This window comes from Oncorhynchus keta, chromosome 32 (genome assembly GCF_023373465.1).
Source record: "Oncorhynchus keta strain PuntledgeMale-10-30-2019 chromosome 32, Oket_V2, whole genome shotgun sequence".
Classification (NCBI taxonomy): Eukaryota; Metazoa; Chordata; class Actinopteri; order Salmoniformes; family Salmonidae; genus Oncorhynchus; species Oncorhynchus keta.
The window spans coordinates 25106279-25132096 of NC_068452.1; the positions used below are offsets into that span (position 1 = coordinate 25106279).

The 25818-nt window shown below is 43.4% G+C and overlaps 1 protein-coding gene across 5 annotated transcripts; it reads left to right on the plus strand.

The window, feature by feature from the left end:
• The first annotated feature begins 1020 nt into the window (after nucleotides 1-1020).
• LOC118365418 (cdc42-interacting protein 4 homolog) lies at nucleotides 1021-25035 on the plus strand. 5 transcript variants are annotated; one of them, XM_035747594.2, is made up of 16 exons: nucleotides 1021-1305; nucleotides 12620-12735; nucleotides 13892-13948; nucleotides 14403-14550; nucleotides 15025-15087; nucleotides 15726-15830; nucleotides 16031-16159; nucleotides 16363-16509; nucleotides 16696-16893; nucleotides 18805-18975; nucleotides 21258-21287; nucleotides 22109-22218; nucleotides 22454-22586; nucleotides 22809-22930; nucleotides 23033-23178; nucleotides 23282-25035. In XM_035747594.2, the coding sequence occupies exons 1-16, from the start codon at nucleotides 1282-1284 to the stop codon at nucleotides 23431-23433; spliced, it is 1851 nt and encodes a 616-aa protein (XP_035603487.2). In that variant the 5' UTR covers nucleotides 1021-1281; the 3' UTR covers nucleotides 23434-25035. The 5 variants fall into 5 exon arrangements, with proteins under 5 accessions (XP_035603487.2, XP_035603488.2, XP_035603490.1 ...); XM_035747596.2 differs by lacking the exon at nucleotides 1021-1305 and adding an exon at nucleotides 14195-14283 and having other exon boundaries at nucleotides 12644-12735; XM_035747595.2 differs by lacking the exon at nucleotides 21258-21287 and having other exon boundaries at nucleotides 1022-1305.
• The last annotated feature ends 783 nt before the right edge of the window (nucleotides 25036-25818 follow it).

A 25818-nucleotide genomic window follows, 5' to 3' on the forward strand; every position in this document is an offset into this window, starting at 1 on the left:
ATTGAACAATTCTGAATGAAAAACTAAATTGATTTATTTCAAACAACAATGAGACTGCGTGATCTGCAAAAGTATTTAAAATGTAAGATTAGGGTGGCGATTCAATCGGAGTAATGTATTTTACTTGACTTTGAATGTGACTTTGAGTAACAAATCTATGTGCGTTTACTGTTATTACACTTGTATAGGATTTGGAGTCAATGTCAACTATGTGTAGTCTAGACTAGTGCCGCAACTTTGGTTCAAGTAGTGGGGGGACATAATATTATAATTTGTTTTAAAATATCCAGTCCGATAAACACTACAAACAGCCTATGCGACCGCTCGGAGACATCCGCGTGGTCGTAAAGCAAGCCGCGCCTAGTTTTGTATCACATTCCAATGATAAAACTGGGGAGGACAAAATTGAATTTCAGAATGTGGGGGGGACATGCCCCCGTCTCCAGTGAAGGTTGTGTCCTTGCTAGGAATTGCACTGTATAAGAAAATAACAACATGAAATGTATTACTGCCATGTGCTGGCTGCCCTCTTGAACAAATAGTGTTGTAAAATTTGAGGATTTATGTAAATATGAAGTAGCTATGTGTGTGTGCTTACCTTAGTCTAGAAAATGAATCAGAATACTGTTGATACATAGGCCTTGATTCAGTGGTACAGTTTGTTGAATTGTGTTTACACAATCTAACTATGAGCTTTTTTTTAGTGTGACTAGCGTTTTTTAAATGCTTTTGTAGATTTTTGCCTGTTCAAGTGTCTTGCATCTGACAACATACAAAGGAATTTAATAAGAATGTTCATATTTCTATATCAATAGTTAATTGTATTGCTTGCTGTAGTCTAATTACAATAGAATCTGAACATTCATTTTCCTTTATAAAACTATTTTCAAATATGTTTTTAAAAGTGACTTGTGTATGCCCATAAATAAACAAGATTCACTGATTATGACATGCCACTGCCAGTCTGTCGCCAGTGAACATTTTATTGAAGGAAAATACATTAGGGAACTGTCCCTTTAAGAATTAGGATTTGGGAGTGACGCGGATATGAAAGCTAGTTTATCCCTCTTTCCTTTGCAACGAATATTGTTTAGATGAACTAGATTAGTTTGCTAAATTATAGGGAGAAATGATTCTCACTGTTTAGAAACGGAAAGGATACAGAAGGGGTATTTGAGCGTCCTCGGAATTCATCTCCCAGGTTTGAGGCGTCCTCCAAATTGGGATAACTTTGAAGAAGTTCTTTGTATTCAGGGATCCGCTGATTAGAAGACGTTAAACATGGACTGGGGAACGGATCTCTGGGTGAGTATGCGAGCAGTCTGGGATCTGCCAAGGGCTTTAGCTCTCGTGAAGTTTTGCAAAGTATTGTTTTTGCCACTTTTAATGTGATGTAGCATGTATGTTCTTCTACGACTATGAGCATGCCAAGAGACTGGGTTTGATGGAGGTAGTCAAACTATGCTGAGATTTCTTTCCCTCTCAGAACATCTGTCCCAGGCATACTCAACTGGACCCAGAACAGGGTCAAAATTGACCGCGTGTCCCAAGTGTACATTTTTTGGAACTCATTTGGGCCTCGTCCTCTGGTATCATATAAACATGCATACGATATCGTACAATTGCAAGGAAATACGCTTTAAAAATACATCTTGGAGCGGAGATTTGCGTGTGAATTTCATTGCCCCCTGGCACAACCCCTAGATGGGACCCTGGAGGTCTTCCTTCAAGAAAATGTTATGTTTTAAAACAAATTTCCAGCAATTCTATGTATTTTGATATGACGTTGGCCGATGACCGGGGTGGAAAAACAAATCAAATTAAACCACAGGTTATGTGTATTGAGGATGCTTTGAACATGAAATGAACACTCAATTTGACGACGTTGTTACTTTGAGATTTTTGGGGGGGATGATGTATTTTTGTTTTTGTGGTTTGACACTTTCAGACAGGAATGAAATGGAGATTGGGACACAGGCAAATGCTAGAAACAGTGGGAAGGTTGGAAGCAGGGATTTGATCCCTGTTCTCGGGTGGAATGTTGTATGCAACACATGCGGTGGAGTGTCACCAGTACACCAAGGCTCTGCACTGCACAGGAATATTTAATATTAGTGGGTAACTCTCTTTAAATAGGGCTGGAAGAAAATCCTGCTTGCTCTCCGGGAGAGTTGGCCACATCTGATTTATGTTTTTCAAGTGCTGGGTGTTTTGAAAATGTTCTTGTTATAACAATATTTCATTTAAATCACCCAAACTTGATGAAACATCGAATACATATCAATATTCAGGTGGTTTGTGCCTACTCAGGAGATAGATTGGAGGTAAGGCTCTGGAATAGACTAGCGTCTTATCCGGGGGGTGTACTTTACATCAAGCTGCCTCACGCTACAGAAACAAGAGTTGGGCTCCTGCCCTGTGAGCCGTTCCGACTCGTGCGAGACTACCTACTTACTTGCTTACTATATAGTTGAAGATCCTTGCTGTCATCTTACTCTACCATCGCTGCCTAGCTTGTGCACAATACTAAAATATTTGGTTCCTGGAGCATTTAATATTAATGCTTATTTGTATAATTTATTCAAAACTGTCCATGAATGGCTGCAAACACACAAGTAGCCATATCAGACTTCAAATGTGTGATTAATACTGGCAAAATCGGGAAGAAGTGGAATAATAAAATGTGTGGGGAATACCTGTAGTGTTCTTGCCGACAAGCATAGTTATTACCCTATATTTTAGCCCATTGTTAAGAGTGAGAATTGTTCCACAGATCAGACTAAAGTAAATGCATAATAAAATCTCCTGAAGACAAGATGACATACATCTGCCCCTACACCCTTAACCAAACAATTGTTCTATTCATTGTCCCCCCCCTCTAGAATCAAACATACAGTTTTCGGGTTCACAATCTTTTTGACAAAATGATTGATCACCAAACGAGGGGACTAATGCAAGTGTGGATGAAATCGACTTTAGTACATGCTGTCTAAAGGCTGCATTCTATGAAGCTGATTCCTACTCCCAATATGTGATAGATGCTGTTTGAACACTAATGCACATGTTTTGGGAATGTCCTGTCACGTCCTAGTTCTGGTCACATGTTTTGGGAATGTCCTGTCACGTCCTAGTTCTGGTCACATGTTTTGGGAATGTCCTGTCACGTCCTAGTTCTGGTCACATGTTTTGGGAATGTCCTGTCACGTCCTAGTTCTGGTCACATGTTTTGGGAATGTCCTGTCACGTCCTAGTTCTGGTCACATGTTTTGGGAATGTCCTGTCACGTCCTAGTTCTGGTCACATGTTTTGGGAATGTCCTGTCACGTCCTAGTTCTGGTCACATGTTTTGGGAATGTCCTGTCACGTCCTAGTTCTGGTCACATGTTTTGGGAATGTCCTGTCACGTCCTAGTTCTGGTCACATGTTTTGGGAATGTCCTGTCACGTCCTAGTTCTGGTCACATGTTTTGGGAATGTCCTGTCACGTCCTAGTTCTGGTCACATGTTTTAAATTGCCTTACTAAAGTTATGGGTTTCCCTGTGAACAAAGATCCACCTTTTAGTTTTTTTTTTTGAATGATGACTGCATTTGTACTTCAACTGGTTCAGAAAATGAATAATTTATGTGGTGTTGACATCGGCAAAAAAAAAGGTTATCCTTAGTGCTTGGATTACCCCTACAATCCTCTCACCTCAAACATTTTCTAGATATGGTTCGTATAGAGTGATCAGTGGCCGTGATAAATAAAGCTCGGGCAAACCCAGTTGAGGCATGGGATGTATTATGCAAAACTCTATCAGATATCAACTCTTGACTGAGCAATGGACCTACATGTTAAGGGCCAATGTGTGAGAGTAGGCAGCTCTGAGTCTGCTTTAAGTTTGCTTTAAAACCCCCTAGAGTTGATGTCCGCGCCCTGCAGAACTCTAATTAGCATAATAATACAAAGCTGTCAATTCAAGCAAGAGATCAGTTTTTTTTTTTTGCATTGGATGCGTCTCAATCCACCGCATCTGATGTCGCAGTTCTGCATCTGCGGTGGAAGGTGGCAGAACTAGAGCAGGGTTTGTCAGACCATGAGACATCCCTCGAAAAGCTGTCTTCTCACAAAATCGTATGTAACATCGGAACGGTGTGGCCTACGAACTATTATCACTCCTATGGAAAGATCACTCTCACGAACACCATGGGATGCGTCTGGCTGTACCAACTTCAATCTGCCAACTTCTGTCTGTAGCATCCAAACAGTCTGGGCTACACTAATATGACCCCTCTGTGGAATGGTTAGACTCACAAACATGTACATGTCAGGTTGTTTTGCTCTAGGATGCCCACGGGCCTCACAAGACTCACCTGAAGGTCCCCCGGCACCAGTTGAAAAAATGTATGGAAGCAGATACTCAAAGTATTCAGAGCCCTTCCCCTTTTCACATTTTGTTACATTACAGCCTTATTCTAAAATGGATTAAATGCATTTTTTCTCATCAATCTACACACGCTACCCCATAATGACAAAGCAAAAACAGTTTTTACTTTTTTATTTTTTTTATTTTTTTTACCTTATTTACATAAGTATTCAGACCCTTTGCTATGAGACTCGAAATTCAGCTCAGGTGCATCTTGTTTCCATTGATCATCCTTGAGATGTTTCTACAAGTTGATTGGAGTCCACCTGTGGTAAAATAAATTGATTGGACATGATTTGGAAAGGCACACACCTGTCTATTTAAGTTCCGTTTAAGTTCTGTTTAAGGTCCCCAAGAACACAGTGGCCTCCATCATTCTTAAATGGAAGAAGTTTAGAACCACCTAGACTCTTCCTTGAGCTGGCCGCCTGGCCAAACTGAGCAATCTGGGGAAATGGGCCATGGTCAGGGAGGTGACCAAGAACCCGATGGTCACTCTCACAGATCTCAACCTCTGTGGAAATGGGATAACCTTTCAGAAGGACAAACATCAATCAGGCCTTTATGGTAGAGTGGTTAGACAGAAGCCACTCCTCAGTAAAATACACTTGACAGCCCACTTCCAAAAGGCACCTAAAGGGCTCTCAGACCACGAGAAACAAGATTCCCTGGTCTGATGAAACCAAGATTTAACTCTTTGGCCTGAATACCAATCATCACGTCTGGAGGAAACCTGGTACTATCCCTACGGTGAAGCGTGTTGGCAGCATCATGCTGTGGGAATGTTTTTCAGCGGCAGGGACTGGGAGACTAGTCAGGATCGAGGGAAAGATGAACGGAGCAAAGTACAGAGATCCTTGATGAAAACCTGCTCCAGAGCGCTCAGCTCCTCCAGACTGGGGTGGCGGTTCAGCTTTCAATAGGACAACGACCCTAATCACACAGCCAAGACAACACAAGAGTGGCTTTGGGACAAGTCTTTGTGACCCAGCCAGAGCCCGGACATGAACCCGAACGAACATCTCTGGAGAAACCTGAAAATAACTGCAGCAACGCTGCCCATCCAACCTGACTGAGCCTGAGAGGATCTGCAAAGAAGAATGGGAGAAACTCCCCCAGGTGTGCCAAGCTTGTAGCGTCATACCCAATAAGACCCGAGGGTAATACTTAGATAAATGTGAGATTTTTTTTAAAAGAAAGAAATTAGCAACATTTTCTAAACCTGTTTTTGTTTGTGATTGTTTATTTTCCTTATCAATGTAATACATTTGTGATTGTTTATTTTCCTTATCAATGTAATACATTTGTGATTGTTTATTTTCCTTATCAATGTAATACATTTTTTAATAAGGCTGTAACGCATCACAATGTGGAAAACGTCAAGGGGTCTGAATACTTTGTATACAATGTACACATACGCATGCATACTGAACAAAAATATATAAACGCATACGGAACAAAAATATATAAACGCATACGGAACAAAAATATATAAACGCAACGTGCGTTTCAAACATGTTACTGTTCATATAAGGAAATCAGTCAATTGAAATAAATTAATTAGGCCCAAATCTATGGATTTCACATGACTCGGAATACAGAATGCACCTTACCTAAGGTAAGGGCATGGATCAGAAAACCAGGCATTATCTAGTGTGACCATTTAAATTTTTTTAAATTTAAAGTAAGCTTTATTTAAATGGGCAATGTGCCTCATGCAGCGTGACATATCTCCGTCGCATAGAGTTGTCAGGCTGTTGATTGTGGAATGTTGTCCCACTCCTCTTCAATGGTTGTGCGAAGTTGCTTGATACTCCCCTGTAGTAATTTTGTGGCCTTATATTGTCCCCAGCACAAGGTGCACCTGTGTAATGATCGTGCTGTTTAATCAGCTTCTTGATATGCCACACCTGTCAGGTGGATGGATTATCTTGGCAAATGAGAAAAGCTCACTTACAGGGATGTAAACACATTTGTGTACAACCAGAATCAAGCTGTTAAAATATGAATCTCATACTGTGGACACGGAAGCCATTGCATGCAATTCCCTGGTGCATTTAGTGCTCAAATCTCTGACAGCTGAACCGTGAGGTGGACAATTGTTTTAGGAAAGTAGCCTCAAATTAGTCTATAAAGTGTTGCATATGCTACACATCGAAACACAAGGAATAGTGTTTTTGTAATTTGTTTAAGGGTGGTTTTTAAGGACTCGTAAATGTGGCTAATTTGGCCAATATCCCTAATTTATTGATGCTGTTGGCTGTGCCAGGTTGGATCTGAATGCATATGGATGTCCATAAAATTTCTCAATTGTCTGGTCAATAAAAATGTTCCCTGTTGTCCGGTGCCAAATTGTCCTGAAATGACTTATTTTTTTAATTTTCACATGAAAATCTGTTGCCAATTGGATGGGTCCATATCATTTTTTTGACACCTTGAGTTGGACCAGCATGTCACTCTCTGAACAGATACAAATGTTACACTGTTTACACAGGCAGTCCAATTCTGATATTTTTCACTAATTTGTCCTTTGTTCAATCAGATCAGTGTGTTTTGCCCATAAATGTAATAGTGTGTAATTGCTGCACGCAATTTGTGACGTTTTTGCACGTGGACATTTCTGAATCTGCATATAAGCCCCCCCCCCCCTCCTTAAATGGACAAAAGAGCAGAATTGTCTGTCTGTGTAAACGCAGCCATTGTAGCAGGTACATAAGTTGTAGCACGATTCGTAACTCAAATCAGAGTGCTGTCATTTGGGGACCCTGAAGAACAACGCAGCTTGTGCTGGTGTCTTGTCTCTCAGATCATTATGCTATCAGCTAGCTAGCCAAGTTCAAGTCTATGTTTAATTCCTCAAGAAAAAGCCTATGACCCAGATGGTTGTGCACAAACTGCCAGACATTCAGAATGTCTAGGGCCTAGAGGCCTTTGATGTTTTGAGCTTGAGTGAATTTAATTGACATTCCTTGCCCCAAGACTAGTTTTGTCCTAAGGAAGGATCCACTTTTGGGAGGGCCATGTCCGCAACAAGTTGTCACACAGTTGGGCGCTACTTGATTCCCAGAAATAGGACATTTTTGCCTCCTGCTACCCACCGTGCACATGGATGGAGCACACAGTCTCACACACACAGTTGACATATTGAATGATATCAGTTACATGATGGCACATTTACTCCAGATCCTTCAATGTTTTCAACAGTGCACTGTACTGAGCATGCCAGTGGTCACCAATCCAACTCTAGTCCTGGAGAGAGGGTTTCCCAACCAGGCTAATTACTGACCACCAATAACTTTTTATTGAGGAATTTAAAATAGCCTGGAAAAACACTGTAGTGAACACTTGCTTTCCAGGACCAGGATTGGTGCCCACTAGAGTACCGTGTGACAACAAGCAATAGCTCACTTTTTAACATAGATGGCTGGATGGATCTTTGCTCTCGCTCATCGATCTCACATGGTTATAATGAGTATACTGAGTTGATTTCAACCTCTGTTGACTGCCACTGGTTGTCATGGATTCCCCAGCCAATGTGCACAAGAGTGAGTTACAGTGGGAGCTGGTAGGCGACACAATGGACAAGACAAACAGAGAAACAAGCAGTCTTTTCACTAGAAAATCAGGCCGAGAACACACTGCCTCTCAATGTTGCTACACGGTTTATCTGAGAGCCAGGCTATGGCTACTCCACCACCCACCCAGTGATCTGACCTCCTACACACACACACACACACACACACACACACACACACACACACACACACACACACACACACACACACACACACACACCCCGTATAGTGAATATGTAAATGGTGTGTTACAGAGAGGAGGGTGGGACGGTAGGTTCTGACCTCATTACCCATGTCCCCCCTCCCCCGTGCCTCTCTCTATTCCTCATGTCCTCTTTCCATCCTCAGTGCTGTGCTGCATGGAGCACCAGCAACCTAATTAGGTTTGACCTCGTTTAATGAACTCAAAACATCTCATCTATCCATGCTCTTGTATGTATTTATTTATTTATTTATTTATTTATTTATTTATTTATTTATTTGCCACATCTGTTTCCCTTTTTAACCCAAGAGACATTTCTTCAAACCTCTACTTTTCTCTGAAAACATGTAAACTCAAACAGGTTTTATTAGCTGGTAGTTTACTGTACCTTCTATCAGGTGTTATTAGCTGGTAATTTAGAGAATGACTTCAATTTGCACACAGATCTAACCATGTTTTCATATGTTTGTATTTGTGTGAGGGAGACTATTGGAAAACATTCATTCAACATTCGTTCCTTCTCTCGCCACAATGTCCAGACTGCCTAATTGGTTGTGATTGTGTTTGGCCAGTAACGTTCGTGGCCAACTGTGCTGCCTGCTCTGTGGCATCTGTCCCCTGCTTTCCTTGCCGTTAATCCAGCAGTTATTTTAGGCACCTTAGTGTTCAGTGTGTAAGATCAGTGTATGGGCATTAGCCCTGGCTGCTAGTGTGACTGAGTGAGGACAGGCTGTGTGTGTGTGTGTGTGTGTGTGTGTGTGTGTGTGTTCCACACAGAGCCTGTAAAGAAATGTAGCATGGCAGACGGTCCCTTTATAATGTTCATGAAAGATAGCGACTAAGGTAGGAAACCCTCTCTGTGGTCATGGAGTAGGATACTTAAGTCATTTTTGGAGGTATCTGTACTTTACTATTTATATTTTTGACCGCTTTTACTTCACTACATTCCTAAAGAAAATATGTACTTTTTACTCCACACATTTCCCCAGACACACAAAAGTACTACAAAATAAATAGCCTAATTCACACATTTATCAAAAGAACATTCCTGGTCATCCCTACTGCCTCTGATCAGGCGGACTCACTAAACACATGCTTGGTTTGTAAATGATGTCTGAGTGTTGGAGTGTCCCCCTGGCTATCCGTATATTATAATAATAATAATAATAATAATAATAATACAAAAAACAAATGGTTCCACCTGGTTTGCTTTATATAAGGAATTTGACATTACATTTTTTACTTTTACTTTTGATACTTAAGTATATTTTAAACCAAGTACTTTTTGACTTTTACTCAAGTAGTATTTTACTGGGTGACTTTCACTTTTACTTAAGTCATTTTCTATTAAAGTATCTTTTACTTTTACTCAAGTATGACAATTGGGAACTTTTTCCACCACTGAGCAGGATGACTTCCCATGCCTAGGGTGATGCCTTTACAAGTGAATCTGTCTGGAGTTGGGGGGGTGGAGGTAGAAGACTGGGTTGAGGCAGGGCCAACATGGATGGATGGGCCTACAGTCATTGGAAGTTTACGGTTCTTTGATGTGTCCTAAATTCTATCATGAAGCCAACAGTATGCTCATGAAAAACCCAACTGAATGTCCTAGCTTTACTGAAACTTTAAATTGGAACCAATTTCTAAACAAAAGTGTTTTATGGAGAGGGCAAACAAGGTTATGTTTGTGCGGTGGAAGACATCCACCCCAGCCAGTAGGCCGAATGGTTGTGAAACAACAATCGGCTTGGTTTATTTACAACTTAACCTCGAAGACCGGCGGACTCTGTTAAACTGGAATGAAAACCAACCAGTTTGTTGTGTTCTCTCTGCGTCTCTTGGTGGTGTTTCGGGTGAACACAAAAAGAGCACACTGTGTGCTGTGGCCTTCATTTTCCTGCCCCGAAACATTTGATCAGACTTCTAAAAATGTAGTCCTCTGTGTTCTACACATGCACACATACAGCAACTCGCTCGCAATGTCTCATACAAGTCTCTTCTCAAATCAAAGGCCTTAGGTGTTATTTGTTCACTCTCTTTTTATCGTGTGCCCTTTGAAGGGGTAGGATGGGTCAAGAACATGGCCCAACATGATAGGAATCTCTTCCCATTGAATGGCCCTCCTCCATACTTTAACTACAGAGTTCCTTGATATCATCCTCACTCTCTAACAGGCTTGTCTGTGCTTGAAGTGGCCATAAAGCACCCAGCCAAAAAAGGAACTAAAGAGACTAGAAGAGTCCTCACTGCATATCAAAGTGTGGGAATTTCTGTTCATGATACGTGTGGTAGCAAGCCTATTTGAGTTTTTCTTGTGTGAGTTGACGATACGTTTGCTTATGAAGTGTAGGGAAATCAAATAACGATGTGTTACGTTTTGTAGTTTCTTTAGTTTGCCCCGTCCACCACCCTCTTCGGAGGACAAAAATAAACGTTTTTTTTTTTTTTTACGGCTTTTATTTTTTTGTACATTATATACACAGTTGACAAGCATGGCACATTTCTTTTCTTCACAGTAGTTACACAGCAAGAATATACACCGATGAACACAAAATATTAACTCAACATGCAACAATTTCAAAGATTTGATGAAGTTACAGTTCATGTAAGGAAGTCGGTCAACTGAAATAAATTCATAATCTATGGATTTCACATGACTGGGCAGGGGTACAGCCATGGGTGGGCCTGGGAGGGCATCAAATCAAACTTCATTTGTCACATGCGCCGAATACAACAGGTGCAGTAGACATTACCGTGAAATGCTTCCTTACAAGCCTGTAACTAACAGTGCAGTTCAAGAAGAGTTAAGAGAATATGTAGTAAACTAAAGTAAAACATAATAACAAGTAACACAATAAAATAACAATACCGATGCTATATACAGGGGGGTACCAAGTCAATGTGCGGGGGGTACAGGTTAGTCGAGGTAATTTGTACATGTAGGTAGGGGTGAAGTGACTGCTGCTACTCGCTGTTTATTTTCTATGCAATGTACAAACAAATGGAGGGGGCGATTTTAAATAGTCAGGTGGCCATTTTGATTTCCCCAGCCAATCAGAATGAGTATTTTCAAACTTTATTACAGACAGAAATACTCCTCAGCACCCCTTCCTCACCACCCATTGGACGATCCTGCAGGTGAAGAAGCTGGATGTGGAGGTCCTGGGCTGGCGTGGTTACACGTGGTCTGCTGTTGTGAGGCCTGTTGGATGTACTGCCAAATTCTCTAAAATGATGTTGTAGGCAGCTTATGGTAGAGAAAGGAACATTAAATTCTCTGGCAACTGCTCTGGTGGACATTCCTACAGTTAGCATGCTAATTGCACGCTCCCTCAACTTGATTTCAACTGTGTTGTGATGTTTCACATAGATTCTGAACCTTCCTAATCCCATAGTATCTACAGATTGTAAATTAAAGATTAATATTTTTATTGAAACTATCATATTGATTGATTGACTATGGCTTTCCAAATCTCCCAACAGTCCTATTTGTAGGGTAAATTTGAGGTAAATGTTGTGATTTTTTTTTTTTTCAGCCATTCCTGAACCTGTGACCAGAAACAAGCTACATAAGGGCAATACCAGAATAAATGATCTAATGATACTGTCTCTTCGCAGCAAAATCTGCAGAGCTGAGATGTCTGTATGCCCTATAAACATAACATACTGTTGGTGGCAAGAATTTTATACATACATTTTTTTATTGAAAAAAATCTTTCAAGTTGTTTTGTATCAGTTCATAAACCATGTGCCATAGAATCGGTACATCAAATCTCTTCTATTTTACAATCTGTATGGCACCGCTGTCAACATTTTGGTCCTCCAATGAAACTGGTATGTTTTTCAATTTATGACGATTTCTTTTAGCCAATTTTGGCCTTTTAAAGGGTAGACAAACAAGTTCCCTACCTTCGCTCCCTTCCACTTGCCTCCTCCAATTTTTCAGTTTTGCGGTAATCAGTTGGTTATTTAGTGTTCTATGCAATTCATATGTGGGGTGTTTCTACGGAGTCCATGTACCACAGGAAGAGTGGGGCGCTTCCTATTTCCTGTCGGTAGAAGGTCGTCCTCCTCCCTGTGGCCTCTCGCTCTCTCTCTGGCCCTGTTCCAACTTTCTCCCCCCCTCTTTAGTAGCAGAACGCAGCATGATTTAGCACCTCAAGGCTGGGGGTCAATGGTTGTGTATATGTGGAGAATTCTTGGAAGGCATAACATTTGGGTAGATATGGTGACTTGAGATTCAGTATCAACAGTCTGTAAACTAAATGTTGCCTCGGACTAATTTAATATCCAGCATTTCCTTAGATGACGTCACTCACCCAAATGGAACGCACCCTGTCATTCTTATCGAATGGTGACGAGCTTTTCATGCATCTCGTGTGTATCGTCCGTAATATCTCTCTCTCTCTCTCTCTCTTCATGTTCCTTCTCCCCAGGACCAATATGACATCATCGACAAGCACACGCAATCCGGGCTGGAACTGGTAGAGAAGTATGTCAAGTTTGTGAAGGAGAGGACAGAGATAGAGCAGAACTATGCCAAGCAGCTGAGGTAGGCCTCATTCTTCATGGTTCCTCATTCCTCAGGCCTCATTCCTGCCTGTGTGCCCACAGCAGTTGATGTTTGTGCTCAAAAGCTGTTTTATGAAATGTATGTGGTGTCTTATGACTAGTTTGGGGCAGAGTTGAACTTGTCTCCCCCTGTTGGCATTGCCCCAGCCCAGACAGTCCCAGAAACACTGCCCTCATTCTCAAGCTCGAGCCTATATTACTGCCTCCCCTTTTCTCTGATCCTCACTCTCACTCCGTGTGTGTCTGTCAGTATCTGCTGCTGTGCTCTGGTGGAGAGGAGAGGAAGTGGGAGCAGACTGGCACATGACGGACAGGATGTGGTCAGAGAGAGCTCTAATGAAAGAAGGAAGAATAGGAGAAGTGGTTGTGTTTTAACAGATGTTATTATTGACTGTAGTTTTGCATTGGCTTTCCCTTAAAGGGGCAGTGCAGTCAGAAACATGATATTCTTAGTTTTTTTTTTATATATCTCCACACTGAGGTTGGAATCATACAGTGAAATTGTGACAATTATGATAATGTCCTTTTAGTGCAAGAGCTGCCTGAATTTTCAGCTTGTTTGGCTGGGTGGGTTTTTTAGACCTAGATGATAATAGAATATCAATAACTGCTAGCTTTCAGGTTACACATCCTTCCCATTAGGCTCCTCTCTGACCACTCCCAGGCTGTACCACTCCCAGACTGTACCACTCCCAGACTGTACCACTCCCAGACTGTACCACTCACAGTCTTAGTAGAATTCTTGCTTGAGCTTTTTTTGTTTCTTTTTGACCATTTGAATTGAAAACCATTTACAGGTAATTAATTGTTACCTTTTATATTGAGATAAAAATGACAAAATGTAAAGATCAACCGTGCCAGTGGACCGGGCAAGGCTGGCCTACAAGATGCAAATATTTGTGTGTGTTGTTTCTTAGAGGTGTGGATTGATTTTTAAATTTAAATCATTTTTATTAAATGCAAACTGTAACCAATTTAGGTTAGTAGAACGTCTTCATTGAGATTTGAATAGACACCCTCATTTGATGCGATGTGTGTCCCTATCATTTAGGATAATTAAGTTTGCATCTGTGCTTTTGACATATTCTATCTTCCAGACTACTTACCATATCTTCCCCCTCTCCTAATATTGACAGAAATCTAACAAAGAAATACAATCCTAAACGAGGCTGTAAAGAGGAACAGGAATGCAGGTGGGCTTTTTGTGTGTGCAAATGAATGTGTGTGCAAATGAATGTGTGTGCGAATGAATGTGTGTACAAATGAATGTGTGTGTGCATAAAATAAATGTGCTGAATTTGTACCTGCCCAGGCCAGCTGTGATCTTCAACATGACTTTCAGTTCCTAATCAGACATAGAGAAGGAAAACAAAGCTTGACTAAAATAATACACAACGTAATTTCAATGATGTCTTTTCAAACTGCTTTCCTGTCTATAGTACTGTAGTTGGAGAGGCTATGCCAGCACCTGCAGAGCAATGCAAATGACTGCTACTATACCCCCTGAGAGGGAAACGGGAATAAGGAAGTAATGGACCTATCATTACCTGGCTAATACAGCTATTTAAGCAACAGTGTATGTAACTTCCTGTCAACGCCCAAATCCATTACAGATCTCCTCTCTTCTCTACCCCCCTCCCCCCATAGGTTTTCCAACCACCAGTCCTTCCTGGACATCCTGAATGAGATGAACGACTACGCAGGACAGAGGGAGCTGATTGCTGAGAACATGATGATGAACATCTGCATCGAAATCACCAAGTACCTGCAGGAGCTCAAGATGGAGCGCAAGACGGTGAGAGAGAGAGAGAGATCCACACTGAGAGGGAAGGATGGAAGATTATTATAGTGAGGGCGAGTGAAGATGGGTGGGATCGAGGGAAAAGGAGGGAGATTGTGAAGGAGACAGGAAGGACCATCAGATATTTGTAGGTTCCTCTGTTATGGCACGACGGTAGCCTTGATTGGGTCGTCTCGTAGGGGATGGTCACTGTCGTGTTGTCGTCCTCTGAAAGCAGAGGAATGCCGTGGCCCAACCCCAATGGAATATAGAACACACACAAACACTAAAAAGCCTCCCAGTAGACATGACCCACAGACAGACAGACTGCTATTTGTTTACCATCTGTTTTGTTCAGTGGTTTTTGGTGGCTGTTGTTTATTCTGTACCCAATGCCAATGGCCCTGTCTAAGTAGGGACCGTCATGTCATCATCCTAGTGTTCTTGGTGTCTCATGTGTCCTCTCTCTCTCTGTTTTTCTGTTTGCAGCATCTGTCGGAGGCCAAGAAATCCCAGCAGAGTTTGGAGAGCACCTATAAGCAGCTCGACAGTGTACGTTTGTTTACATGTCAGGCCGTCTGCCAATAACTCCTCTCTTCCAAAGGGAAAATCTACGTTTTTGGTAGAATACTAATGTATACATCCTCTCTATACAGTAGGCCTGTACTTTGCTTGTCAGTGAACAACTGTTTATTCTTTCTGTTCAGTCAAAGGGAAATGTTTTTGTCCAGTCACTGTCCTTCATTGTCTATAGTGGTGAACGTTGTCAAATGTTTCTGAATGCTCTCTCATATTGTCTGCTTTTTGTCTGCTATAAGTGGGGTCATTGTTACATCGGTGAAAGGGACGTTTGTTCACTAGTTGTGAGTGCGTGTGTGTGGTGACTCAGGTGACCAGTATTTGTAATATACAGGAAAAAGAGACGAGGAGCTCTTTTTAAAAGCAGGGGTAGGGAACCACCAAAATGAGACCAGAAACCAGCAGCACTCCTGCCCATTGCTCATCACTGTATGGGTCAGCACCACTTCAGTAAAGTCAGGTGCAAGTGTTCACTACCCTTGGGTGAAGCAGAGGTCTCGCTTGTACACAATAGTAGAGTCTATTCTCTTCCATTCAAAAAATGCCCACTGAGCACAGTATTGGGTTTAGCTAAGATCAACATGGTGTGTTTCTGTCTCTCTGTGTTTTAGAGTAAGAAACGTTTTGAGAGGGAGTGGCGGGAAGCGGACAAAGCTGCTCAATATGCCGAGAAAACTGACCAGGACATCAACGCCACAAAGGCCGACGTCGAGAAGGTTAGAGGACACCAACACAGAATAAAAAGAACACAAGTTTTCATTTTCCGTTGCAGAACGTTTTCCTACGGTGTGCCCTACTGAACACATTCCAGCTGTCCTACTTGGCCCGTTTCCCCTTTAAACAGTGGAATGTGAGCCACCATTACCGGCCTGTGTGTGTGTGAGACCTGTGTGTTTGTTTTGTTACCGGTGTCCAGGCCAAACAGCAGGCCAACATGAGGACACACATAGCGGAGGAGTGTAAGAACGACTACGCAGCCCAGCTGCAGAAATACAACAAGGAGCAGAGCCAGTTCTACTTCAGCGACATGCCTCTCATCTTCAACGTAAGGCAGAGCCTCTCACCCGTCCATCCTGACCGTAACCTAGCTTTCCTTCCTTCTGCTGGAGCTATTTTAAATGCTAACGTTGGGTTCAACAGACACTAAAAACACATCTGACCTTTTTGAGATGGTTACTCTGTAATCAGGCACCAAGACATGGCAGATCTGATTGGGTGACGTCATGTATGTGCCTCCTTGCCCTATAGAAACTCCAGGATATGGATGAGAGGCGGGTGAGGAAGCTGGCGCAGGGCTACGTCTTGTTCTCAGACACGGAGAGGCACGTGATGCCCATTATCGGGAAGTGTCTGGAGGGCGTCACTAAAGCGGGCACTAATGTCAACGAGAGGAATGTGAGTCGGCCGTACTGTACTGCATGTATACAAAACAAACCCAGACCTAACGTACGTAGATGCATGTGGTCCAATGAAGTTTGACAGAATTTTGAGGGAAATGGGTATGAAACACAAATGCTTTGAAACGTTTCGCTATTGTTAGTCTGTGTTTCACTGTCATAATGTAACCTACTGTCCCTGCAGGACTCCATAGCTCTTATAGAGCAGTACAAGTCAGGCTTTGAGCGTCCTGGGGACCTGGACTTTGAGGACTACAGTCAGGGCATCAACCGTGCCTCCTCAGACAGCAGCCTGGGCACCCTCAGTACACCCAAAGGCCCCCTGGAGCTGCTGGGCAAGAACAGGAGCAAACCGTTCTGGCTGTTCAGCAAGAAGAGTAAGGTAGGCTGCTAGTACCAAGCCTCCTCGCAGACACAATGACTAGTTTACACTCCCTGATACAGCCCACTCCCATGACTCAGTTCTGACTAGCTGAGTGGCTTTCTGAGTTGGGAAGAGACATTATTATCCTGATCTATAATTCATGCCCACATCAGGTTATTTCCCTCTTCTGAAAGCGTGGATTTCTCAGTGTTTGAAATGATCAGTGCTCCAAGGTGCAGGTAGATCAACCGTGAGCAGTGTGTGTCAGTGTTGAGGCAGAGGGGCTGAATCAGGGAGACAAGAGTCTGGGGACTACCTCTATCACTATGGTCCTGAAGCTGTGCTCTCCGCACACAATCTTTCCTGTTCCCAGAGCTCTGCATGTACATACTGCATGGCTCCCCTCTCTCTCTCACACACACACACACACACACACACACACACACACACACACACACACACACACACACACACACACACACACACACACACACACACACACACACACACACCTTTCTAGAACTGGTATGTGCATGGCTGTGTCCCTGGCCTGTCTGGGAATAAGCCCCCTCTGAATTCCTGTAGCGTGTGACTGATGTGGTTTCCAATAGGTCAACTCTACTAGCAGGCAACGTTCTGCAGAGCTTGTTCTTTCATCAGCACAGACGGGCACAAACGCATTGAATTTGCCGCTACAAACACACTGCTATTATACTGTATTATACTGGCCCAGACTAAAATATTAGCAGTCAAACCACCACAATGACACCTTTGGGAAATGCCAAACATTAGGGATGATACTGGGACAGGGAGGGATGACTAGTTCCAGGTGAACTCATTTTTTCGATGTTCTCTCTACACCGTCATGGCGTTGGACCACTAGAGGCCGTCTAGATCTAGAATATATTGGATGTCCCTTAAACAGGCCTCCTGAGCCAGTCTGAAATGACTGAAAATAAACTAGACAGGAATGTTGCGAGTACAGCAACCCAACACCGAGCTAACCTACATCATGGCCGGCCTCCGTCCCCTGCTGCATCTCTCTCTCCTCCCCCCAGTCTCTTCCAGCACTTTCCTCCTGCTGCATGTCTGATTGGCTTACACTGCTGACTGCTGTCCAATCCTGCTCCTCTAATACACCCAGCCTACCTCCCGTCCTGTCTGTGTGGTGCACCGCTCCTGTGTCATCGCTCCTGCTCTCCCCAAAGTGGTGGATCAGTAATGATCAGAGTTAACTTTCATATTGGCCTGTGAGAAAGAGCTTTGGATGTCATTTGTAAAAAGTCTCCCCACTGCACAACACTTGACTCAAACAGCTCCTAGTTAAAGTGCTTCTTATTCCAGGACTCCTGTAGGTCTAGGCTGATCTGTGACTGAGAAACCAGCCTGTAGAGTTGACTATATTCTCCCTCACTGCTCCTCACTTGGTCATGTGGTTACACCATCATGCCAACGTTCAGTAGTTCCCACTAGCTTAGAGACCTGCCATGCGTCTTATTACAAGCACGTATACCAGGTCCAGACCTATAGGGTGTCCTTTCTACAATGTTCAGTCTACCTGTGTATCTGTGTCCAGATTGAGGTTAACCAATGGAACCTCCCATTGGTCTGCTCCAATCTGTCAACCTTGTTCCTCACGTAGGCTCACTCTACTCTACCCTTCATCGTGGCTTGTGTTTTGTTGCTGTTGGGGCTCTGGTGCTGTACTGGTGTTTCATTGCTGGTGTTGTGGCGCTATGTGAATGATCCGGTGACTGTGGGCTTCTGCAGGAGTAACTGCTGCAGTGTCGTCTTCTCTGTGTGGTGTGCTTAAGGTGTTGATGGTGTCTCTCTCTCTTTCCCTTGTCATCTGTTTTGTTTTTGTCCTCCCCTCCCTCTCTCCCTCCATGCCACCCCCTCCCCGGGTGTCTGTGCTTCACCCCACCCCAGTTCTCTCCCGCCCCCTCCTCACTCACCCCCTTGTCCACGCCGCCCGCCCCCTCGCCCGCTAACGGAACCCCCTCCCCCAAGTTCGGCCGGGACCCATTGTCGTACTGTTTGAAGGAGATCAATAAGACAGTCAAACCCAGAATATCCTCCTTCCGGACCCTCGGGCGAATGGTGAGTCATCAGGGTCAGGGGCCACAACGTCTCCTCGCAAAAGCCTCTGTTAACCTGTTTGGTGGATCAACCTGTTCTGTCTTATTGTTCCAGGAAATGACTGAATTACGTTCAATCAAAACGGACTCGATTAATGAGCAAAATGTTTCATGTTTCAGGTGTTGACCTTTCAGAGTGGAAAGTCCGACTCTTTGAAGGTGTCAGACACTGATTACACCAAACATTATGAACACCTTCCTAATATTGAGTTGCACCCCCCCGGGCGTCCCCTTTTTTCGCCCTCAGAATAACCTCAATTTGTCGGGGCATAGACCTTCTAAGGTGTTTAAAGCGTTCCACAGGGATGCTGGCCCACGTTGACTCCAATGTTTCCCACAGTTGTGTTAAGTTGGCTGGATGTCCTTTGGGTGGTGGACCATTCTTGATACACACGGGAAACTGTTGACTGTGAAAAACCCAGCAGTGTTGTAGTTCTTGACACAAACCAGTGTGCCTGGCACCTACTACCAGACCCTGTTCAAAGGCACTTCAATCTGTTGTCTTTCCCAGTCACCCTCTGAATGGCACACATACACAACCCATGTCTCAAAGCTTAAACATCCTCCTTTAACCCTTAGAGCAGGTTTCCTTCATGTGTTTTGTACTCTGGATACACAGTGCATTCAGAGTATTTAGACCCCTGGACTTTTTCCACATTTTGTTATGTTACAGCCTTTATTCTAAAATTTAATTACGTTGTTTTGTTTTTTTGCCTCATCAATCTACACCCAAATATGAAATTTACATAAGTATTCAGACCCTTTACTCAGTACTTTGTTGAAGCACCTTTGGCAGCGATTACAGCCTCAGTTCTTCATGGATATGACGCTGAAAGCTTGGCACACCTGTATTTAGGGAATTTCTCCCATTCTTCTCTGAAGATTCTCTCAAGCTCTTTCAGGTTGGATGGGGAGCGTCGCTGCACATCTATTTTCAGGTCTCTCCAGAGATGTTCAAGTCCGGGCTCTGGCTGGACCACTCAAGGACATTCAGAGACTTGTCCTGAAGCTACTCCTGCATTGTCTTGGCTGTGTGCTTTGGGTCTTTGTCCTGTTGGAAGGTGAACCTTCACCCCAGTCTGAGGTGCTGAGCACACTGGAGACGGTTTTCATCAAGGATCTCTCTGTAATTTGCTCCATTCATCTTTCCCTCAATCCTGACTAGTCTCCCAGTCCCTGCCACTGAAAAACATCCCCACAGCATGATGCTGCCACCACCAAGCTTCACTGTAGGGATGGTGCCAGATATCCTCTAGACGTGACGCTTTGCATTCAGGCCAAAGAGTTTAAATCTTGTTCTCATCAAACCAGAGAATCTGGTTTCTCATGGTCTGAGAGTCCTTTAGGTGCCTTTTGGCAAACTCCAAGCGGGCTGTCATGTGCCTTCTACTGAGGAGTGGCTTCCATCAGGCCATTCTACCTTAAAGGCCTGATTGGTGGAGTGCTGCAGAGATTGTTCTCCTTCGGGAAGGTTCTCCCATCTCCACAGAGGAACTCCCGAGCTCTCAGTGACAGTCTGGTTCTTGGTCACTGACCAAGGCCCTTCTCCCCCGATTGCTCATTTTGGCCGGGTGGCCAGCTCTAGGAAGAGTGGTGGTGGTTTTAAACGTCTTCCATTTAAGAATGATGGAGACCACTGTGTTCTTAGGGACCTTCAATGTACACTGTCAAATGTAGGACCTGTATATAGACAGGTGTGTGCCTTTCCAAATCATGTCAAATCAATAGAATTCACCACAGGTGGACTCCAATTAAGTTGTAGAATCATCTCAAGGATGATCAATGGAAATAGGATGCACCTGATCTTAATTTCGAGTCTCATAGCAAAGGATCTGAATACATATGTAAACAGATTTAGATATTTGCAAAAATGTCTAAATCTGTTTTTGCTTTGTCATTATGGAGTATTGTGTGTAGATTGATGAGAAATGTTTTATTTAATACATTTTAGAGTGAAGCTGATAACATAACGGCTAAGGGCTGTTCTTATGCGTGACACAACACGGAGTGCCTGGATACAGCCCTTAGCTGTGGTATATTGGCCATATACCACAAACACAGAGGTGCCTTTTTGTTTGCTATTCTAAACTGGTTACCAATGTAATTAGAGCAGTACAAAAAAAATGTTTTTCAGTCTGATATACCACGGCTTTCAGCCAATCAACCTTCAGGTCTCGAACCACCCAGTTCTCTCGCTCGCGCACACACACACACGTGTTGTCTGTCTGTTTCTCTCTCCCTCAGAGGCTCTCTCCAGAGAGGATCATAGTAATGGTAATACTAGAGTGGTGTCTGTGTGGGGTGTTAAAGGGTGTCTCAGCTTCTCACATTGACGGGGGAATCTCACACATGACCACCTCTCCATCAGTACAATTGAACAAGCATCTTGGTCTCAAACGTCACACTAAAGTCTGCTTGTTTACCTTTTCAAATCAATGCTGGAATGTTCACGCTCTAGTTTAGCTGCTAGCACATGAACTGGAACACAGCCAGATTCAAATTCAACATTGGATGCAAAGCAGAGGGCTGAAAACATGGCCTGTCTGTCTGTTTGGAGTTAGAGTTGAAGAGGTGGCCACCTGGTGGATTAGGGGTGTAACAATACTTAACTCAAGTCACTGCAGCAATGGGGCAACATGGTATAATTTGACCGATTTTTATATTGGCTTCAGTTTACCTCCATTGTTTTACTGGTCTGTCACTATGATAAACTCCTTCCTTTAAACGTTCACCACAAAACACAATGGAAGAGTTCCTAAAAACAGGTTCTTATTTGGGTGGGTGTGCTGACAATGGGATGGGAATGATTATATGGGTGACAATGGTGGTGGTCTTGGGTTCAGCTCACTGTAAAAAAACGAAGCATATCTGTTTGTTCACTCTAAAGCAAAAACAATGTCATTACTAGAGGTTAAAAATGCTTTCTTGTTGTCAACCATTTCCCTTGGGCTGAACCCTAACCACAGACCGGCATTTCCTCTAGAGGTGGTTGTGGGTGGCGGGGTGTGTTCCTCTCCTACCACGTGCCATGGTGATGGAGAATGTGTGTGTGTGTGTGTGCTAAAGTGACTGTTCCGCCCTGTGCGTTTTCTCAGCCCACGGTGACAGAGGACTTTGGCCATCTCCCCCCCGAGCAGCGCAGGAAGAGGTTACAGCAGAAACTAGATGACATTGGCAAGGAGTTGCAGAAAGAAGTGGACCAGAGGTGTGTGGGGGAGTTTTGACTGACTGCATTGACAACCATCTCTGTGACAACTGACAACTTCTCCCAACATAGTATTCCTGTGTGTGTGTTGTTTACCAATTACTGCACTTCACAGGGGATGCATTACCACAGAGAATCAATCCACCTCTCATCTCCTCTCTTTCCCTCTCTCTCTCTGTGTGTGTGTGTGTGTGTGTTGCTCGGTCTCTCTGTGTGTGTTGCTCGGTCTCTCCAGTGAGGCCCTGGAGAAGATGAAGGATGTGTATGAGAAGAACCCCCAGATGGGAGACCCTGCCAGTCTGTCTCCCCAGATCAACCAGACAGCCCAGAACATGGAGAGACTGAGAGGAGAGCTCAACAAGTATGAGGTAATGGACTCCCCTCTACTGGCCACAGTCATGTACTGCATGCAATGTTCCCATATGCAAGCTAGAATACATATTGTTTGTTACCTCTTCACATAGTTCTTTGTAAACACAGACCTCGTGTTTTTCTTAATGTAATATACTAACCCTTCCCTCTCTTTGACTTGGTCTCACTCACAATCTATAGGAAACGATGGTAAATGTCCTCTGTGCTTTGTTTCGTAGTCATGGTTGACAGAGGCAGGAAGGCGAGGGGACTCGATGCTCAGGAGAGATACGTTACCAGAGGATGCATTGAGCTACGGGTCTCACTCCAACAACAACGGCAGCACTCACGAACCATACAGGTTAGCAACCAGACGCTGAGGCTTCACTCGTGGCTGTCAGTGAATGTACTGTAGTCGTATACCTATATTTATTATTAAGCATATGTGTGTTTCTCCCTCCAGCCCTGACGGAACCCACTCTGAAGAAGGCACCCCAGATCCCTCTCAGGCCATCTACACCGAGTTTGACGACGACTTTGAGGAGGAGGAGAAGGAGGAGGAGCTTGTCGCTCCCATCGGCCAATGCACAGCCATGTACAACTTCCCAGGTAGGTGTGGATGGGTCACAATGACACCAATGTACTCAACACTATTATGGTATAACACACTTGTACGTGGCGATAGTGTAACATGCTGTCATGTCCCTGCTAGGTGCCAGCGAGGGGACCATCACCATGCAGGAGGGGGAGGTGCTGTCTGTAGTGGAGGAGGATAAAGGTGACGGCTGGACCAGGGTCCGCAGGGCCAACGGGAACGAGGGCTACATCCCAACATCCTACGTCAGCATCAACCTCAGCAAGTGACCCGACACACATCCCACCCACACGAGGCCTGAGGGAACGGCCAGTCATCACTGATGATGATTCCAAAATACTGTGGCAGCTCTCTCATGGGACCAATCAGAAAGAGGGAAAAAAGGCACTGTGGGCGGAACCATCTGGGTGTCCATAAGGAGACTACTAGGGCCAATCGAGTCGCTTTGATTTCCTCGCTGAGATGCGCACCCATGATTTCTTTCCCTTGCTGGCCAGAGAAGATGCAGTCAATTGTGCTTTTGGTTCCTTCTGGCTTGCACGTCTATACCAGGTCACTATACTTACCACAAGCCACACATTTTCATCATAGCTCTCCTTGATAATATCACAGTGCGTTTGTGGTTGTGGTTTAGTAGTGGATATCATAGCAGTACTGATGATATAGATTAGAATGCAGCACCAACCAACATGTCCATATGCCCTCACCTCACTGTGGGAAGGCTTCTCCTTTTCACAGTGAGAGGGAGAGAAGTGCTGTTGTCAGGGCTGTACTGGAGCATTTTGACATTAGGGTTGTGTTCAGTAAGGATGAAACGTTTTGAAACAGAGATACTACCTGAACTTGTCCAATGAGAACACAGTGCTACAGTGTGCCCTACTGAACAGGAGCCGGGATTAAGAGGAGGTTTCCCTGACACATTAGTAAGCATAAACCTGCTCTGTCTATCACTCCCATGCAGCCAGAATGTAAAGGGATCACATTCTTGCTCTTCGTATTTGCGCACAGCGTTTTGGACAAAGAACATTTTCTCAGATAAAGGAAGTGTCTCAACACAGGTCTATGGGTACTGCATTTCAGTAGGAAAGCCCTGTTGACACAGCCCCACTATTCAGATCAGATATACTCACCAGTTAGCGTGACTTAATTTTCTTGTAGCTCTGCGGTATAAATAGATTAGCCACCCACAAGGCCAAAGACTGCCAGTAGAGGCCCCTTAGAGAGACATGCACATACTGATGGCAATAAAGAAATGTTTGAGACAATCACAGCCGTAGCTTCACTACAGCTCAGTTTCAAGCCATTGACATAAATGGCCTTTACGAGAGCTCTTTTATACCTCTTGATTCTGAATGGTAAATAATGAATTGTTTGTATTGAGAATATAATTTATTAAGCATGTGTAGGTTGCTACATTTAAAAAGAGTTCAAGTTTAAGGCATGTTTTGGTTTATATCATAGGAGTTAACTCTCATTTGTACTTTTCCCTGCAAACACGGTGGACTGTCTGTATCCAGAGGCGAGAGCGATACCAATACATTGTTGCAGACAGAATATGAGCAACGTTAAGACTATTTTATTTATGTTATAAAATAATATATTTTTAGCTATCACTACACCACTATTGTCTTATTGGCTTTTTTTAACCTGATGAATAAAGATGTGTACCTTCGTCAGGTGAATGTGTCCATTTTGTCTGGAGTTTAATAGCCGCTGCAGTTTTGAGCCACGCAGGAATATTCCTAACGTAAGAACTCACTCGCATGTCCAGGTGCCTTTTCTGGTTAAAAGCATTGTGTGTATATATATACCTAACATCCAAATGTCTTCTGTTTTTTAAGGCTAATAAATGTAACGCACATTTCAAAGTTCGAGTGGTTGTATCATTTATTCATGTTCTTTTTATTGCGAATATTTGTCTTGCATAGAGCCATCCGTTGTATTATTAATAAGAGAGCAAGTTCTTCCCCAAGAAATAAGATCATTTTGAATGAGATGAGGAAATGCCTAGAAATATCAGGCGCATGTCCATACTCTTAAAGGGAAAGGCTGTTGGAGTCTCCTCAGGGGGTTCTTCAAATTGAAACTGGGGGAACCCCTATAAGTTCTTGGAAGAACCCCTTTTAATGGATCCTCAAATAACCTTTTGGGGTACTTTTTTTTTTTTTTAACGATTAACTGTTGTTATTAATAATATGCGTAACAATATTTTAGCTATCAGTGTTTATTATTATTTTAGTGGCGATAGCAGAATAAAAAAATATTTCCAATGACAGCCGACCAGGGAACAGTGGTTTAACTGCCTTGTTCAGGGGCAGAACAACAGATTTTTACCTTGTCAGATCAGGGATTCAGTCCAGCAGCCTTTCGGTTACTGGCCCAACGCTCTAACCACTAGGCCACCTGCCACCCCAAATGGTTAATGTGTTGATGTATCCATAGCCAGAATGATTTTTCAGTGCATAGTGATTTAACAGGTGTCCTGTTATATTCATCAGAGGTGGAGGGAGGGTCTGTGAATCCCAAAAATAGTCATTATACAGATGATTAACAAAACATACACATGACCAGTATTCATACCTTGGTTTTTCTGGTAAATGTGAATTTAAAACAACCTTGTGTTAGTGGTTTTCATACACATACCATGTCCATAA